A 19,843-nucleotide genomic window follows, 5' to 3' on the forward strand; every position below is an offset into this window, starting at 1 on the left:
TTGGGGTTAAGCAACTTGCCCAAGGTCACACGGCTAGTAAGTGTTAAGTGTCTGAGGCCAGATTTGAACTCAGGTCCTCCTGACTCCAGGGCCGGTGCTCTATTCACTGCACCACCTAGCCGCCCCCCCTTTTTTTTTGCTATATATATATACATATATATATACACACACATATATATACATACATATATAAACATATACTTTCCTAAGAGATTCTACTCTCTGTTTGTGTATATCTCTTTTCTCCTATCTCTCCTAATTCCTCTACTTTTCTTCTACCTAAAACATTTTAATATTTAATATTTTTGCCAATTACATGTAAAAATAATTTTTAACATTTGTTTTTAAAAATTTTTGAGTTCCAAATTCTCTCCCTTCCTCCCTCCCTCCCCCCACATTGAGAAGACAAGCAACTTGATATAGATTATACATGTGCAGTCATGCAAAACATATTTCCATGTAAGCCATGTTATGAAAGAAAACACAAACAAAAAAAACCCTAAGAAAAATAAAGAAAAAGTATGCTTCAATAGACATTCAGATGCCATCAGTTCTTACTCTGGAAATGGATGGCATTTTTATCAAAAGTCCTTCAGAATTGTCTTGAATCATTGCATTGTTAAGAATAGCAAGTCATTCACAGTCGATCATCATACAATATTGCTATTACTGTATACAATGTTTTCCTGGTTCTGCTCATTTAACTTTCATCAGTTCATGTAAGTCTTTTTAGGTTTTTGTGAGAGCCTCTTGCTCATCATTTCTTATAGGACAATAGTATTCCATTACATTATATACTACAAATTATTCAGCCATTCCCCAATTGATGGGCATCCCCTCAATTTCCTATTCTTCGCCTATAAAATTTTTATAAATATTTTTGTACATATGGGTCCTTTTCCTTTTTGTTTTCTCTCTCTCTCTCTTTGGGATACAGACCTAGTAGTGGTATTGCTTGGTCAAAGGGTCTGCATGGTTTTATAGCCCTTTGGGCATAGTTCCAAGTTGCTCTCTACAGAGTGGTTGAATCGGTATACCAACACTACATTAATGTTTTAATTTTCACTGGGGACATTTTATATTGACCCAACCCCACTCTCTTATTTGGACCCCTTAGGAGCTAGAATGCATATCTCAGCCATCCAGAGTTGGCATCTTCATCTTCTGCCAGTAGTAGCTAAAGAATTCCCAGAAAGAGAGCCAGCCAGCTAGTGTTGGCTTAGTGCGAGGCTGAGGTTGGAGCTCCCCCTGGGGCCAGGGAAGGGTCTTGGCCCAGCATTAGGGCTCAACCTAGGCCTGATATCAGGTGTCAGGGTGGAACTGGAGCAAGGACTGTCTGTGGCTGTGGGACCAAAAATCCTTAGGATGGGATCAACTGGTTTCAAAGCCACCATTGTGTTGATCATGGGATCATAACATTTCAAGTAAGAAGGGCCTTTAGAGAAAAATCTAGTCCAACCTGCATATTTTTATACTAAGTAAAGCTGAAGGCTAGGAAGATGAAGTCACTCACCCAAGATCACTTAGATAATTAGTAACAGAACCAGAATTGGAACTGACTCTAAATCCAATTCTCTTTTCCTGGTATGCAGTAAGTGTTTAATAAATGCTTGTCAGCCATTGATTTTTGTCTTCAATAGTTGGTGCCTTTCTGAATGCTGTTGGGTCACTTTGAGAGGACATATTAATTATGTGTCTAGTTTAAACCTCTTCAAGGCTTACAAATTGCTTCCTTTACAACAGCCCTGGGATGAAGATCATCTCAGCCACATCCCTGCTTCTGGGAATTTCTGACCTGGATTTGAGTATGGTTCAGACCCCCCTCTCTTTTGGTAATTTATGTCCCGCCTTTTCTTCTCCCTAGATTGCTGTGACTTCAAGGAGTCCTCTTTTTCTGGGAATCCTCTGGCTACCATTGGGAGGAGATAAAGATGTCAACTCATTGATGAGCCCTTTGGCACCTATGTCCAGCAACGTGGCATATTCCTATCACCTCATCAAGGATGAATCCACTTGGCAACGGTCCTTATTTGCAGAGAAAACAGTGCCCATCAAAAGCAAACAGGCCCCTCCCTGGGCACAAGATACTAATGGTTGCTGTTCCCTTTTCCCAAAGTGTCATCTTCTTTGGGAGGCTTATAAAGCAGTCCCTGGCCCAGGGAGAGGGAGGACCCAAGGCCTAGCCACTGGATGATTCATCTTCTACAGGTAATAGATTGAGGTATGAATGGGAAAGCTGGTTTTTTTTTTTATGGGGGAATGAAAGGATCATAAGGAGGCAATGGGGTTCAATGCAAAGATATCATAAGGACACCTGGGTTCTTGTGCTAACACTACCATTTACTAGCTGTGGGACATTGGACAAATCACTTCCCATATTTGGACCTGTTCCCCTCATCTACAAAAGAAATGTTTTAGACTAGATAAGGAGATCTTAACCTGGAATTCATGAACCGATTAAAATTTTTTTTGATAACTGTATTTTAGTACAATTGATTTCCTTTGTATTATTGTGTATTTTATTTAAAAAACCCCATTACTCTGAGAAGGGAGTACACAGACTTGAACAGACTTCCAGAATTGGGAGTGGGTCAATGCCACAAAAAAGTAAGAACCCCTAGACTAGATTATCTTTAATGTCCATTCCAGCTCTCCCATTCCATGTTCTAGTTTCTAAGCTCCATTTCAGTGTTTACATTTGATTTTCTATGGTCTTTTTGAGCTCTAACATTCAGCATCCAATGTTCTGACATTCCATGTTCTAAGCAGTTATTTTGGAAAGTCCTTTTCACTCCTAGTGTTCTGTGTTCTATGTTTTCAGGCTTCTTTTGGCTCTAACATTATAAATGTTAAACTTTAATACCTGTGGTGCCTACATTTAATTTTTTTCATAGGATTAGTGATGATCTTGGAGGCCTATTCTTAAAGACTCTTACAGGATCCTGTATGTTTTTGCAAGTTATTAAATTTGTCCAAGTACTCTGGTGACTTGGACCTCAGTATAGTGGAAAATAACAACAGCTTGATGGTTACAAGATGTAGATGCTAGCACTTTCACTAATTCTCTGGGTTACCTTGGGCATTTTCTCGGCCTCAGTTTCTTTCTCTGCCTAGGAGAACTGATAATCCCTGCCCTACTCCAACTAAGGGACTGATCTGAAGAGCTTGGGAAAGGGAAGGACCTAGAAAAAGCAAGAAGTGCTGACTCCCCTGAATTTTAGGGTTGGAAGTTACCTCTAGTTCAACCCAGCCCTGCATAGGAATCTCCTCTATTACATCATTGACAGGGGGTCAACCAACTTTTGACTGAAAAGCTCCGATGATGGGGAACCTACTGACTCTTTTTTTTTTTAAAAAATTACTCTTAGTTGGCAACATTGAGTTCCACAATCCCTTGAGTTCCACATTTTCTCCCCCTTTCTCTCCTCCTTCCTCCCCTCACCCATGGCAGCATGCAATCCAATATAGAACCTACTAACTCTTGAGGCAACCTGTTCCACTTTGGGACACCCAAGGGTTAGGAAGGTTTTCCTTATATTGAGAGATGTTGTTTAGTCGTTTCAGTTTTGTCTGACTCTACACGACCCCACTAAATGGTAACCCTAACGGTTTTCTTGGCAGAGATGCTGGAATGGTTTTCCATTTCCTCATCCAGTTAATTTTTCAGATGAGGAAACTGGGTTAAGTAACTTCCACAGGATCACACAGCTAGCAAGTGTCTGAGGCTGGATTTGAATTTATGAAGCTGAATATTGTTCTAAGCACAGTGCTCCATCTTCTGTGCAACCTAGCTGCCTGCATTTAGAGGTAGGTAAACATAGAGCATTTATTAAGCACTTACTGTATGAGGCAATGTGCAAAGCCCCAGAGATACAAATACAATTAAATAATATAATTTTTGTCCAGTAGGGGAAGACACTACATAAAGGAGAACTAGAAAGTGGGAGGGGGAAAGGTACCTGGGGGGGTGGCGGCAAGGCAGCTGTCAGGGAGATGGAAAAGTCAGGAGAGGGAGTTGAATCAGGAGTGAAGTATTATGCTGGTCTGTGAAGAAATGGTGCTCAGCACTAGAGTCACCAGTCAGGAAACTGGGAGGTTTCAACAGCTGGAAAGGTGACTGATGATGTGAAAAGGAACCGAGTCAAGAGTGAGCAGAAATCTGTCTCTCTAGTTTTTACCCATAGCTCCTCCAAGGAACTTTCTAAGGAAAGATGAGTTTAATCCTTTGCCTACAGAACAGCCCTTCATGGAAGTCGTGTCTGCTACAGACAAAATATCCCTAGTTCTTTCAATCAATCCTTGTATGCAGAGGATTAACTAACTAAACCTTTGGCAGGTTCTTTGTTGTATTTGAGTCCTAACATAGGAAGTCTAGAGCCGGACTTGAATCTGGGAAACAAATACATCCGATAATACTAGTCCTTGTGTGACAGTAGTAATTGATTCTTCAAAGTCCCTGAGAAAAGGTCTCTGCATGTTCTCTGAATATCAGTAGGGCTAAGGCAGCTATGGGCATAGAACTGGGCCTCCCAGCCTCCAAGCTTGTCTACTGAAACAAGTGATTGGGTCCAGGGTGGGGACCAAGCTGGCATGATTGGTGTGTGTTTCTCTGGGAACATTCATAAAGCATTTCTTCTCTTTCTTTCTGTAGCTCTCTTAAATCTGAAAATGCAGGTCAAGTCTACCCCCCAAAATGGGGTAGCTCTAGCAGGAACTTGAATAGTAAGCACTTTCCTCACTTTTCCATCCATTGACTATTTGTAACCATACTTTGAGGGGTGTGAGGCAGGGGTCATCACATCTATTTAATAAAGGATGAAATGTAGACTGGAAAGGGAAATATCCATGGTCACACATTATGTCAGTGGTAGATGTGATATTAGAACCTAGGTCCCCAACTCTCAATTTGATTATATTTTCCCTTTTGCCATATTTCTTGAAAGAAGAAGAGGGAGTTGATTAAGTAAAGACATTGTGTAGCTTGTTTTGTTGATCAGTTATGACAGAACCAGCTCCATTTTAATCCCAAAACCATTCTGATGAGATACCAGCTATCCTGTTCTCACCAGGTTCCTTGATCCATAACTCATTTCCAGGATCAGCCATGTTTTCATTCTGGACCTTGGGATTCCTCCTTGGGATATCTGTCCCATTCTGTGAAGCCTACTCACCATGGCTTGAGGCCAGGATTAACAAGGCAGCCCTGGACTATGGTAAGTGAGGAGCTGACTGCTCTCCTTAATCAGAATAGTTGGGAGCTGTTTCATTGCTGGAACAAGCAGCAAATCCGGGTCAAGCAGCAGGACAGGTACCCTCAAGTTAACTTTGTAATTTATGATATGAAAAGAATACAGGGAGAAGTAATTAAGAGAGATTTCAGTTAAGGGAGAGGGGGAGTTGGTTACTACAGTGGCTTATAAATAAATGCTATTAACAGCACCTTTTGATAGCTTCTTTTAAAAAACGAATTGGTCATGTTAACAACTGGTCAGCAGGCTCATGGTTTCTATTGATGTGAGTGCATGTGCTAAATTTTTATACCCTCTAAATTTTGCCCTAATAGCCTTGCCCTATTTATAAATTTGTAATCACCCATAGGTGCCACCTGTCACGCGAATAGGCAATAATGTAATAATAATAATAGTTAGCATTTATATAGAATTTTAAGGTTTGCAAAGCACTTGACATATGTTATCTCATTTGGTTCTCACAACAAGTCTGTGAGGTAGGCAATATTCCCATTTTGCAGATGGGGAAACTGAGGCCAAGAAGTTAAGAGACTTGCTCAGGGTCACACTGCCAGTAAGTATCTGAGGCAAGATTCAAACTTCCTGGCTTTGGGATGAATGTTGGTGGTAGAATTCATGATGCAAAAAAATGGGACAGTTAGGTGGTACAGTGAATAGAGCACACTGTCCCTGGAGTCAGGAGGACCTGAGTTCAAATGAGACCTCAGACACTTGACACACTTACTAGCTGTGTGACCTTGGGCAAGTCATTTAACCCCAACTACTTTTCCTTCCTTCCTATAAAAAAAAAGAATTTATGGTACATTAGACTAATCTTTGTGCTTTATCAGAGCAGAATGATTGCATGGCAGGGGCTGGGAGCCTGAGTAAAAGGCCAGTGAGGAGTCAGGACTTTCAGATTGGATGCAAGTGGGAGGTGTTGATGATAAGCCTTCAGAGTTTGAGGTGTGCTAGGTTAGATTTGGGAAGTTTGGTGGAAGGTCATGCACATTGGTTTTGCATGTGCTCTGAAATTGTACTCTGTGGTGAAGCGAGCTTTAAACTTGGAGTCATGAGGCCTGACTTCTAGTCCAACCAGCTCCATCACTAATTCACTATGTTACCTTGTGCTAGATGCTTCCCTTTTCTGTAATGCCCATTTTCATTGAACTTTCTGCTGTACAAAATATTTCACATAATAATGACAGCAGTAACAGCAGCTGACATAAAGCTCTTATGATGCACCGGGCATTGTGCTGAGTACTTCATAAATATTATCTCATTTGATCCTCTGTTTCCTTCCCTCTGAAACAAAGGAGTTGTACTAGATGGTCTCTAAGGCCCCATGTAGCTCTGACACTTTCTATTGCCTCTCAGGCCTGAAATTCTGTGTTCTCAGGTTCTTCCCATCACTCACCTTCTATCTCCCCAGCTCTGACACTCTCTGCTCTAAGGACTCTCCTAACTCTAAAGTTCTGTGTACTAAGGTCCTTTTCTTCCTAGGATTGGTAAAAATTTTTATCTGTGAACCATTAGAGTGATATGAGCTGTAGGAACATGCCTCTTGGGTCAGACAGAGTACTATGCTGGTTCTAGCTGATGTTTGGTCTTAGACTTAGGGTTCCCTACCATGTGTCTGGTTGCCTAGTCTCCTCAGAGAGAGCTCCTCTGTATTCTTATAGTTTCTTAGCCTGTCAGTCAATAAACACGAATCAAACATTTACTATGTGCCAAGCACTTTGCTAAGTGCTGGGATAAAACAAAAACAAACATAATACACTCCCCTGTACTCAAAGGGCTTATATTATATTTTATAACTTTATTAATTTCTTTTTAACATTCATTTAAAAAATGTTGATTTCCCAATTCTCTCCCTCCCTCCTGCCCTTCTGCTACCCATTAAGAAGGTAAGCAAAATGATATTCATTATACATGTAAAGTCATACAAAACATATTTTCATACTAGTTATTATACAAAAAAAGAAAAGAAAAAGCAACAAAAAGCAAGCAACATAAAAAATGAAAAAAATATGTTTCTGTCTGCCCTTAGAGTTCATCAGATTTCTTTCTGGAGGTGGATAGCGTTTTTCATTTTCTGTCCTTTGAAGTTGTTTTGGATCATTGTATTGATCAGAGTAGCTAAGTCTTTCACATTTGATCACCATTACAATATTTCTGTTACAATATGTTCTGTACAATGTTCTCTTGGTCCTACTCCCTTCTCTTTGCATCAGTTCATATAAGTCTTCCTAGGTTTTTCTGAAACCATCCTGCTTGTCATTTCTTCTAGCACATAGTATTCCATCACAATCATATACCACAACTTGTTCAGTCATTCCCCAATTGATGGACCTTCCCTCCAAAGGCTTCTTGTAGAGGTGGGATGTAAGTAGAGTCTTTTATGATTCTCCATTTGAAGCTGTTCTTATTGGGACACTCACCTACTCTTGAGACACCCACTCTACTTTTTTTCAAGTCTACCTGTTCAGAGATTCCATCCACTCTCGAACTGAAAGCTTCTCCCCATTGTTTTGATCTTACCTTTGAGATTAACCTTTTTTCTGCATAAACAACTTTTCTGATAATTGAAGAGTTATCAAAATCTCTAAGTTAAACACCCGCAGTTCCTTCAACTGATCCTGGCTTAGTCTTTAGTCCTCTCACTCTCCTAGCCACTCTCCTCTGGATATGTGCTTTGGTTTGTCAATATCCTTTCTAAAATGTGCCCAGCAGAGTCACCTAGAAATTTGCAGTGGCCTTTGCTGGAATCTTCTGGTCCTGAGTCATATCTAGGCCACAAGGGTTATTGGATTCCTCCTGCTGGCAGAGGATAAAGGATGTCAGTGATCCGTGGTGGGTTGGTGTGATGGATACATAAGTGAAATGGCTGATTGCCTTTGAATAACTAGGTCTGAGAGGCTCCAGCTCTTTTCCTGGTTCTGTCACCAGACTCTGACTTTCTTTTGTCCTATAAGGGCTGCATCTGCCTTTGTTGATTTCAAGAGGAAATTGTGTGGCTGGCCCAGGAATTCAGAGGGCACACCTTTCCTCAGGGGTGGTCATCTCTCTAGAATGCTGGACCCTGGAGGCCTAGGATCCTGTAACTTTCCCTCCAGCCTCCCAATAAAGAGTCAAAAGATGGAGTCTCCTTCTAACTGCATCCCTCTTCCTTCTCTCTAGTAGAGTACAAGTGGAAAGAGCTCAGGAGGTAGTGAACTCTCCATCACTGGAGGTGTACAAAGATTGTGGGAATATTATAGAGGGTCTTCCCACTCTTCTATGATTGGATGCCCTTTGTAGTTAATTTAAGCTCTGGGGTGCTTTGATTCTAATTAACTCTGAACTTTGAATCTGAAAATTTGGGTTCTTGTTCTGGTTTAACCACTTATTAATTGTAGTTTACTTTCTTTCCATGAAGCCATTTACTCCCTTGTCAAATAGTCTGTCAATCAATAAATATTTGTTAAATGCTAGCTGCGTACCAAATGCTGGATGATAATTTTCTGTACCTATCCCACAGGTAGTTGTGAGGGTCAACTGAGATAATGGATATAAAGTGCTTTGGAAGTATAAAGTGCTTATAAATGTTAGCAATTATTTCCTCTTCTTCCCTCAAAGTCTGGCAAGGGACTTCCTCTCTGGTCCCAAGTCTGGGGAAATCTGGAGAATGGGGTCCTATAGGGGAAAACTGGATACCAGGAGATGTGGGTTCTGATTCTGCTTTGCTGTAGTACTTTGTACTTCATTTCTTTCCCTCTTATACATCGAGGGGGCTGGATTAGGTGGGCTCTAAGGTCCATTATAGCTCTGTTCTACAGCACCCTGACGTTCTGCTTCTTTTACTCAGTGACAGAGTTGGCGCGCACCTCTTACCAGAATGCCCTGAAGATTCAACTCCCTGATCTATTTGACCCCAAAGGAAATACCTTAAACCGTATCCCGTAAGTTCACTGTTGGACCAGTGCCCCCTGGGGTTTCAGAAGCCATTGCTGTTCCTTTTCAGACAGTGTTCATTCTATCTAAGTCAAACATAGTGGTGTCCCTGATCTTATCCCAAATCCTATCCTCCACATCCGGGCACAAGCATTTATTCATTAAGGCCTTCCTATAGGAGGTAGTGTGGTATTATATTGTGGGTCTGGAGTGTCACTAGCTGTGTGACCTTGGGCAAGTCAAAGGATTCAAACTGTGTCCCTCTTCCTTTTCTTTAGTATAGTACAATGGCAAGAGCTTGGGAGGTGGCGAGGTCCTCATCATTGGAGGTGTACAAAGAATCTATGACATCTTGAGGGCATAGTATAGAGAGAATTCCTAGGTGCTCTTTGTAGTTCATTTTAAGCTCTGGGGTGCTTTGATTCTAAGATTTTAAGGCAAAACCTTTCTAGATTTCTATTGGCTTCTCTACAAAAAGGGAGGTTGGACTCGATTACTCCTATTATTATCCTATAATAAAAATAGTGAGCATTTATAGAGTGCCTACTCTGTCTGGGCACTATGCTAATTGTTTTACAAATATTATTTCATTTGATCCTTACAATAACCCTGGCAGATAGGTTCTTCTAATTGTCCCCATTTTACAGTTGAGAAAATCGAGGCAAGTATAGGATAAGTAAGTTGCCCAAGGTCATATGACTAGTAAGTGTCTGAGGTTGGATTCAAACTCGGGTCTTCCTGACTCTAGGTACAGAGCCCTACCCACAGCCCCACCTAGCTGCTTTTCAGCTTTAGATCTGTGATGTCTTCTCTCAGTGCCCAAGTTAGGGCTCCCTTCCCATAAGAGGCCTCTCTGCAGGACTCCATGTTGCCACAGAGGTTGTGTGCTGAGAGAGCATTGTTCATTGGGGACATCTTTGGGCAACCTCCACCAGCAGGCGGTGCATATGGGCTTCACTGACAGACTCCTCACAGACCCTGGCTTGGTAGTCATCACCCCTCTCACTTAGAGCTGAAACCTTCCATGTGGGTTGTGTCTCCCATCAGAATGCGATTTTCTTAAGAAGAGGGACTATCTTTGCTTTTCTATGTGTTTCCTCCAGAGTTTAACACAGTTCTTGGCACATAGTAAGTGCTTAATAAAGTGTGCTTAATAAATGCTTTTTCATTCATTCATTCACTCATGGAAAACTTTCTGGGAGAGAAAAATGGGAACTCATGTCACATGGAATGTGCCAGCTATATCTACGTACTAGACCCAGGTAGTTGTCTTACCTACGTGGGATGGTTCCAATGGGGAACCTAACTTTTACTTTTGGTGCTTTGAACCCAAATCTCTCTGGCATGGCCCTTGACATTTTGCCACTCTGAAAGAGAAGGGAAGGGTCTTAAGGTCATTCACTTTTGAATCAGAAGGTCAAAGCTACCCATTTTAAAAAAAATGAGTAAACTGAGGACCAGAGAAGGGAATAACCTATCCACAGCCACACCTTCTCAGCGTGCCCCTCCCTGCTGGTTGCCAATTAATGAATTGATCAGCATGAATTTATTAAGCACCTTCTTTGTGCCTGACACTCTGCTAAATGTTAGGTTACAAAGAAAAAAATGAAATAGTCCTGGTTTTCAAGGTCCTGATATTTAATTGGGCAGGACACAATGAACATAGGTAAATATACACTGAATATATATTTTATGCATACATATCTACCTATGTGTATGTATCTATATGTACACATATACACATATGCATATATTAAGTATTGTATAAAGTCTCTTTGGCAAGGAGGGTTCTAGGAGCTATGGGAGGAAGGTAAAGGGAGTAGGTGAGGAAAAGCTTCAAGCAGGTGGTACTTCAGCTGAGTTTTAAAGTATTCTAAGAGGGGGAGGCATGGGGGGAGTACATCACAGGTGTGGGGGCCTGCCAGGTCAAAGGCATCTTTGAAAAAGTCACCCCAAAGACGGAAGACGGTGTGTTCCATAAGTTTGGCCGGGTCATAGAGGGCAAGGAGAATAATGTGTAATAAGACTGGAAGACTAGAAAGGGGCCAGGTTGTGGAGATATTCAAATGCCAAACAACAGCATTTATATTTGGTCCTAAAGGTTATAAATGACTACTGGAATTTATTGAGTGGGAGTAGGTGAGAGGGGAGAGGAGTGACATGTTTAAGTCTGGCTGCTGTGTGAAATGGAGGGTGAATTGGAATGGGGTGAGACCTCTGGCGAGGAGATTAATGAAGAGTCTATTGCAATGGTCTAGGCCAAAGGTGATGAAGGCCTGGACCAGGGCAAGTGACTTGTGAATGGATTTGAGAGATGTTGTAGAGGTAGAAATGATAAGATTTGGCAATTGTTTGTATTTGTGGGGCAAGGGAGAGTTAGGGGTCATGGATAACACTGAGGTTGAGTACCTGGGAGACATTGAGGATGGTGGTACTTGGGTGGAAAGATCGTGAGTTCTGTTTTGAAATGTTGGGTTTGAGCTGGCTATGAGACATAGTCACCTGTGCTTTGGTTCTCCTGTTCTGGGACACAGCTCTAACTGATTGCTTTCTTGCTGCCTCTGGCCTCAGGGTCCAAGCTAGAACACAGACTCTCATCCTGGAAGCCATCCTCTAATGCTCACTTCTCCTCCCTCAGGGTCTTTATTCTTGACAGCTATATTTCCCACTTTGATCTGAAATTTATCCCTAATTATGGAATTAACCTGTCTGCTGCTGGCCAGGTCAATATGACCTTTATAATGTGAGTATGTACTCTTGGGTCAGGGAAGGGGGATGGGATGGGTGTAGGGGATTCCTATGAGAAGAGTTGAGCTGGGAATTGGGGGGAATGTGTTTAAATTCTGACTTCTATTAACCCCCCAGGCGGCAAAAATGGCTCAATAAGGTATCCAAACCGCTCCTCCTTTTCTGGGCCCTACTTTGACCAGGGACTGCTGCCCAGGAATCCTTTCTATACCTCACATCACAGTACTTTCTCTTCCTTAAAGCACTACTCCCAAACTTTTATCTCTTTTGGATCAGTAGTCAGGGATGGGGTCATTATCCCTGTTCAATAGTTGAAGACTCAGTTGAGGATGGCATCTAGGTTGTGAGACTGGGTGAGTAGAAGAATAGTGGTTCCCTCAACAGTAATAAGGAAGTTAGGAAGAGAGGAAGCTTTGGAAAGGGAAAGTGAGTTAAATCTTAGATATGAGTTAAAGGTATTTAAAGAACATTCAGTTTGAGATGTCTGGCAGTTGGAGATATGAGACTGGTGGTCAGGAAAGAGGTTAAGGCTAGCTTAGGAATGATCAATCTGGATGGGTTTACTGAATTCATAGGAACTGATGGGATCACCAAGCGAGTTAGTATAGATGAGAAGAGAAGAGGGCCTAGGACAGAACTTTGGGGGATGCCTGTTTTTAGTGGGCATGAATGGTCTAACAAAGGAGACTGAGAAGAAACAGATAGGTAAGGAGAGAACCAGGAGAGAGCAGTGTCAGAGAAACCTAGAGAGAAGTGAGGACCAAGGAGAAGGAATGATCGATAGTGTCAGAGGCTGAAGAGAGGTCAAGGATGAGGACTGAGGAAAGTAAGGATGGAGGAACAAGAGGTGCTATGGTGAGCTCTGCTCCCCCCACCCCCAAACTCCTCCGGACAGATCTGGAAAATGGACTAGACCAAATCCTGATGGAGAAATCCAAGAAAAAATCACTGTCATTTTTCTAGTCCATATCAGCATAAGGAGACAGGCAGACAGGTCTGTGGATACTGAGTATGGAGGACTTCTGACCAGGAGTATGAGCACTCCAGCACAGGAAGAGACTGTGCCCAAGGACTAGTAATAATCTCAGGCTCATACTGGGGCGCCCCCAGACCTATACTGGGGCACCTTGATGGTGACATGTGCCAACTGGCAGTTTTGCCACCAATTTATTCAGCTCCTGGGTCACACATCTGGGGCGGACTGAGGAAGGTAGCTGTACTGTGACTACCCCTTCATCACCCCTAGCACCTCCAGTATCCCCAGGTCCCCTGGCTGTGTATCAAGAGAAGACCTGGTTCAGAAGTAAGCAGCAGTGTTGTGACTCTGATAACTGAAGCCAGGGACAGAGCAGGACCTCAATTATAGCTGTGATCCAGCCTGAAACCTGCAGAAGCATGACCAGGGCAGGAGCAGGAATTCCAGACCAAAGGGGAGCCTGCATTTCTGTCTCTCTGATCCAACAGAGCTTCCCAGTTGGCTGATAGGGGCTGAATCCAGCAGTGTTTTGCTGTTGTCCAGACCCAAACCTAGGACAGGAATTTGTAGCATTGAGACCAAGGAGACAGTAATCAGGCTTTAACCTGGATCAGACCACTTTGGGAGCTCTGAAAACTGGCAAGTCGCCCAGTCTGAGCTGTCCCTAGGATTCTGGAACAATTTGACACTCAACACCCCAAGAGATAAATTAAGACTAGCCCAGATCTTCCCTTCAGAAGTACACAGAGCCTGGCTCTAACATCAAGTCCAAAGCAGGAAGTAGACTGTAAGAATGAGCAAACAAGCAAACAAATAAAAAAAAAAAATCTCACCATAAATGCCCATTATGGTGACAGGGATGAAAAATCCAGAAAAAGAGAATGAATCTAAAATATCCACAGGTAAAATCTCAAAGAATAACACAGTATAGGCACAAATTCAACTAGAATTTTTGGATGAGACAAAGCAAGAATTAAAAAAAGAATTAAAATATTTTTGTTAATAAAATGAAAATGATAGAGAAAAAGAACTGGAAAAGAAATGGGAACTGTGGAAGACAGAATTGGGAAGGAAATTAACGAACTCTCTGACAATTAGATTGGATCAAATAGAAGCCAGTAACTCAAAAAGAAGACAAGATATAATAAAATAAAGTCTAAAGAGTGAAAAAATAAATTCTGGGTTCTTTTTGTACAGAGCCCAGGAGCTCCAGAAACTAGGAGTGGGTATTAATATCACAGCAGATGTCATCATCACTCAAAGCACCACAGGATCACCACTTGTGGGCATCTCTCTCTGCAAAAGCAGAATTGGGGCTTTCACCCATATCTACGGAGAAGATAAGTATGTTTCCTGAGTATCTCTTTCTCTCACATGTGTCACATCATCAGGGGCCTGGATAGGGTACTTTATAGGCCAAGTGATAGAAGAGGGTTAAGTGACAGGGCTTCTGGGAGTCTTTAGTTATACCAGGGATTCTAGACTTTCATTTATTAATTCATTTGTTCACTAATTTACTAAACATACATTGAGTTTAAGTGCTACATGCAGAGCCTCTGAAATATAGGAAATTCAAATGTATATGTTAGCATCCCTGCCTGCACTGAGCTTACAGTCTAGTAAAGGAATAGGACGATATATAAACAACTATAATGCACAATATTACATTAGAGAAATTGAAAGTGCTACTTGAAGTCTGAAGGGAATTTTAAAAATTTACCTGGTGGGTATCAAAGAAACCTTTCTGAATGAATTGGCATTTGAGAATGGGTAGAAATTCCATGGGTGAACAAGAGAGGAATTCTAGACAGGGAGAACAGTAAAAACAAAGATAAAGTAGGAGATGCCTTATTTTTAGTGGCACCTGAGGTCTCAGACATCCCAAATACCTCAGATACCTGTTAACATACTCCTGAGCAATGATCCTCTGCATTAATTCTCTACTTCCTATTTATTAACCAAAGAACAAATTGAGACTTCTTTCAGCATGATATGTTGAAAAAAGCTCTGGACAAAGGAAGTAAGCAGGGTCTCAGGTGCTGGCTGTGATTCTCATTGACTATCTGACCTTGGGCAAGTCATTTCCCGTAAATCCGAGTCTCCTCTGAAAAACAAAAGAATTTGGGCCAAAAATCCCTTCCTGCTCTGATAATTTATGGTCTAGGATACTGATGACCTTGTCAATACTTCAGATCGCTCGCTGGTGGACTGGAACAAGAATCCAGACCTCCTGACTTCTAGTCTCAAGGTCACGGGAAATTGTGGCATTTAAAGTTGGAAAGGCACTTAGAGGTCTAATTTATCCCCTTCATTTTTTACACATGCTGAAAAAACAGATGCTCAGGAAGGTCAAATGGTTTGTTCACAGTCACACATGCAGCAGAGCTGGTATCCAGATCCTCTGACTTGAAATGCACTAATCTTTCCACTACATTGCAGCCGCCTTTCTACCCAATTATTTGGATAGAGTCTTAATTACTCAGGGGTTGAGAATACCAAGTCTAGCCCATGATGTCAAATGCAAATAGTATTCTAAAGGCTGTTACGTAGAAGAAAGTTTAGACTTTTTCTGCTTGGCCCCAGAGTGCTGAACTTGGAGCAGTGGGAGGAAGGGAAGGGAGGCAGATTCTATCTCAACATAGAGAAACCTGTCCTGACAATTATAGCTGCCCAGGGAGTAACTGAGTCTGTTTGCTGAAGGTTTTCTAGCAGACCACATAGTGTGGATTTTATAGAGGGGATTAGGATCCAGATTTTTTGTTGTTCAGTCATTTCAGTCGTATCTGACTCTTTGTGACCCTCTTTGGCAAAGATACTACAGTGGTTTGCCATTTCCTTCTCCAGCTCATTTTACAGATAAAGAACTGAGAGGCAAACAGGGTTAAGCGACTTACCCAGGGTCACACAGCTAGTGAGTGTCTGAGGCTGAATTTGAACTCAGGCCTTCCTGACTCCAGGCCAGGTTCTCTATCTACTGTACCACCTAACTGCCTCTAGGATCTAGGTATAGGTTAGACAAGATGGTTTTGGGGGGTAATTTCCTTCTTGGAAAGACTGTGAGCATCATACAAACCCCTGCCTCACATTTCCCCATAGGGGATGGACCACAGGGATATCCTGATAGGGAGTGCTGAAGGAAACTGTAGGAAAGGGGACCCAGGTGAAGGGAAGGAGTAGCTTACACTCTGGACATTTGGGCTAAATTTATGGAGCTGGAGGGATGTGCATTCACTCTATCTGATAGGCATGTTTTACTTGTCATTTCTAGGTTAAAAGAAGTATTTGCTCCCATTGATGAATACATTAGGATTCTCTTACCTGATAAGGTAAAGAACCTTTTGGCTTCAGCTTTTTAGAATGTTTAACCCTTAGGCTAGTGAAATGAGCAATTCCTATAAAAATAGAATTTTAAGCATTAGTGGGAGGGCATTTCGAAACAAGGCCTTTTCTCTCATCTGTGAAATGCACCATGTTGTATTATCTATTTTGACAAATGAGTTGAGGAGCAGGCCTGTTTCCAGCTAGAAGGGTCCCTTTCTAGGCTTGAGGTTTGGAGGAGCAGTAGTCCTTGGCAGGCTGAAAGAGGGACTCTTTTCTTGTGGTACCCTATTATGGAGGTGGCTGGACAGACCTATGACTCTGCAGAATTCTCCTTATATCCCCCCCCTGCATCTTCCTACCATTATCTATTCACATCCTACTTAACATTCTCCTCACATCCTTCTTAGGATTTCCTTGAACTGTTTTGCCATCTGTAAATGTCCATTCCCTATCGACTTTGCAGAGGGAATCCTGAGGTTCCAAAGAGATGGTGGATGTAGAAAAAGTTTGAAAAACCCCAAAGCGCTGTATGTAAATTGTGAAGGATTGTTATTGCTGTTTTAAAAGGTGCTGATCAGGGGTGGCTAGGTGGCATAGTGAATAGAGCACCGGCCTTGGAGTCAGGAGGACCTGAGTTCAAATATGGCCTCAGACACAACACAAAAACTAACTGTATGACTTTGGGCAAGTTACTTAACCCCAATTGCCCTCCAAAAAGCAAAAAAAAAAGTTGCTGATAATCCTTACCCTGCTTATATCTGAGTAGAGTGAAACAGAGGAAATAACTTTGGCAGGAAGCACTGGGCACTGGTACTATCTAGGAACCTGTATGAGTTGCTTAAAGCTCTGAGTCAAGAGATGTGGCTCTAAATTTCCTGGAACCTACAGCAAAAAGGGAATTGTTCTAGATGACATAGTTCACATTTTTCTGAGTACAGAAAAAGAAGAATTTATCAGAAGATAAATAGTATTTCCTAGAATGAAATTCCCACTCAAATAAGAATCCATTGTGGGTTCATATATAAAGGATATAACTTGATATCAACTCTTTCACATTAATTAATGCTTCTATAGCCCCTTATGGTCTCAAATTACTTTTGTACCTATAGAAAAGTCCTAAAGGGAGGGAATAACTGTTCTCAGGGCTAGCCTAGGGGTAGCAAAACTTTGTAGTGGGTCAGGTTTGTCTTTGGTGTCCCCAGCTTTGGTTTTGTGCACTATTTTTGCTCTCCCTAAACCCCCTACCCCCTTTTTCAAGATCTCTTGACCTTGAGAGAGACTGACTCACGTTGCCCTTCCACCTTCCATCCCCGTGAATGTCTGTCTGTTCCTGGGTTTCTTCTCTCAGCCTAATTGACCTTTTCAGTCTTATCTTCTGTTTGAGGATGGAGGTCTTTATCCCCACTGAAGCCATTTCAGGCTCATTGGGAAAGGAGGGATATTGAAGGATGGACCTTGCAGGAGATCTCTCTGTTCCCTCCTGTTGCTAATGTCTTTCCCTCTGAGGTTACCTTCCATCCACTCTCTTGTGTTTATCTATTTATGCCTTCTCCTCCATTAGAATGTAAGCTCCAACTGCATTTTCTTTTTGTTTGCACATCCATAAGCACTTAATGAAATGCTTGTTAATGAATTGATTAGTGTAGATAACCACTGGCTCTGCCTTTTTTAGCCTTGACCATCTACTTAATTAATGAAATGTTTGTCCTCTTTCTGTTTGATACAGCTATGTTCAAAGCTCACTTACCTGACTGAAGGACTGAATGTTTTTCTGGGTACAATGACTGGTAAGTGTTGTGAACTGACTTGGTTTGGCTGCTCACCCTCTGACTGGGCCCAGATTCATGGGGCATTGTTCAAGAATCATCAATCCAAGCCAGTATCTGGGAGTATAGATCACTAGAAACAATTAGTCATCAATGAATCTCCAAGATGGGAACCTGCTCTGTGTTCAGAGGCTTTTGTCGGGCTATGTGAAGAAACCAACACTTTTATATGCCACCTTCCAGCTTACAAAGCACTCTCCATTCAGCAGCCCTGTGATTTAGATAGTTAAAAGTATGTTCATGAACTATAGGATAGGGAACTTTTGAGTGACTTTGAGATCCTTTGCTTCAACTCTCCTGATTATACTCATGAGGAAACTTAAGCCCAAAGGGACTGACTTGCCTAAGGTCTCACAAGTCCATTGATTAGCAGGTCAAGGATGTGAATTCTAGTCCTCCCATTGCAAATTGAATGTTCTCTCCAATATACCATGTTACCACTGTATCACTCCTGTTTTATAGATGAGGAAACTGAGGCTCAGAGTGGTTAAATGAATCATCTACCTAATCAGTATTGAAGATGGTCAAACCCTGGTTTCTGACTCCAAATCTAATGATCTTCCCACCATATCTGATGCCTATGACAAGAACCATAGAACATTAGAGTTAGAAAGGCCCTTGGACCATAGAACACAGAATTGCAGATTGGGAGGGTTGTTAGAACATAAACTATTAGACTAGTTCTGATACTAACACTTTTTATGACTTTAGGCAGGCAGCACTTCCTCTTTCTTGGTTTTATTTTCTTCCTTTATAAAATGAGTGCATTGGAAGGAAGGAAATTTGATTTTTTAGAGTACCTACTACGTGCCAGGGACTTTACAAATATTACCTTATTTTATGCTCACAACAACCCTGGGAGGTTGGTGCTATTATTATTTCCTTTCATAGATGGGGAAACTGAGGCAGGTAGAAGTTAGTTAATTTTCCCAACCTCACACAGCTAGGAAGTATCTGGGGCTAGAACTGAACTCAGATCTTCCTGATTCCAGATCCAGTGCTCTATCCAGTGTACCTAGTGTTTTTTTTTTTTTATCACACTAAGTAATCTCTAATGGTGGTTCTAGACTGGAGATTCTGTTCTTTTATAATTCTAGGTATCCAACCTCTTGGTCCTGAATCCCAAATCAGCTACTCTTTGGCCCAAAAACCTACCGTCACTAAAGAATATATATCTTTGAAATTCAAGGTAAGTGCTGAGCTTACCTATTACTGACTAGTCTCCAACCATCTGCCACATCTTCTACCTTTTATTTTTTATTTATTTATTTAGCTTTTTGGAGGGCAATTGGGATTAAGTGACTTGCCCAGGGTCACACGGCTAGTTTTTGTGTTAAGTGTCTGAGTCCAGATCCGAACTCAGGTCCTCCTGATTCCAGGGCCGGTGCTCTATTCACTGTGCCACCTAGCCACCCATCTTCTACCTTTTAGTCTGGGAACCTTCAGGTTATGACAAAGGACTTACTTCCTGAAAAGCCCAAACAGCTTAGGAGTCCTTGAGTATCTGCCTGGGCTAAGCTGTTATATAGATAGGAGAAAAAGACCCAGGCCCTGACCTGACTTGAGGTCTCAAAGCCCATTCAGGGGGAAAATAGAACATGTCACAATTAACAAAGAATGCATCATGGGATTTGATCAAGGGATAAATTCTAGGTACTAGACTTTAATATAATTTAATATAATAATACATTGCTAGAATCTAGGTACTGTAGGAACCTGAAGATAGTGTGAATAGGTGAGGGTAATAGGGACAAGTTTCCTGGAGGGAGTGGGATATGAATTGGACCTCAAAAGATGGCAGGATTTAAAGA

At 41.7% G+C, this 19,843-nt stretch overlaps 1 protein-coding gene across 1 annotated transcript in view; it reads left to right on the top strand.

Moving 5' to 3' along the window:
- Window positions 1-4,883: 4,883 nt before the first annotated feature.
- The window catches only part of BPIFB2 (BPI fold containing family B member 2), a 35,037-nt gene continuing 20,077 nt past the window's right edge, over window positions 4,884-19,843 (top strand). Inside the window, exons 1-7 of the mRNA XM_069107230.1 lie at window positions 4,884-5,213; window positions 9,076-9,169; window positions 11,800-11,904; window positions 14,083-14,229; window positions 16,154-16,211; window positions 17,933-17,993; window positions 19,130-19,221. Coding sequence (XP_068963331.1) covers window positions 5,105-5,213; window positions 9,076-9,169; window positions 11,800-11,904; window positions 14,083-14,229; window positions 16,154-16,211; window positions 17,933-17,993; window positions 19,130-19,221 — 666 coding nt within the window. The 5' untranslated portion in view covers window positions 4,884-5,104. The remainder of the gene's footprint in view (window positions 5,214-9,075; window positions 9,170-11,799; window positions 11,905-14,082; window positions 14,230-16,153; window positions 16,212-17,932; window positions 17,994-19,129; window positions 19,222-19,843) is intronic.

This window comes from Petaurus breviceps, unplaced genomic scaffold (assembly GCF_028583685.1).
Source record: "Petaurus breviceps papuanus isolate PSGF00001 unplaced genomic scaffold, PetGlider_PUasm1.0 89262, whole genome shotgun sequence".
Lineage (NCBI taxonomy): Eukaryota > Metazoa > Chordata > Mammalia > Diprotodontia > Petauridae > Petaurus > Petaurus breviceps.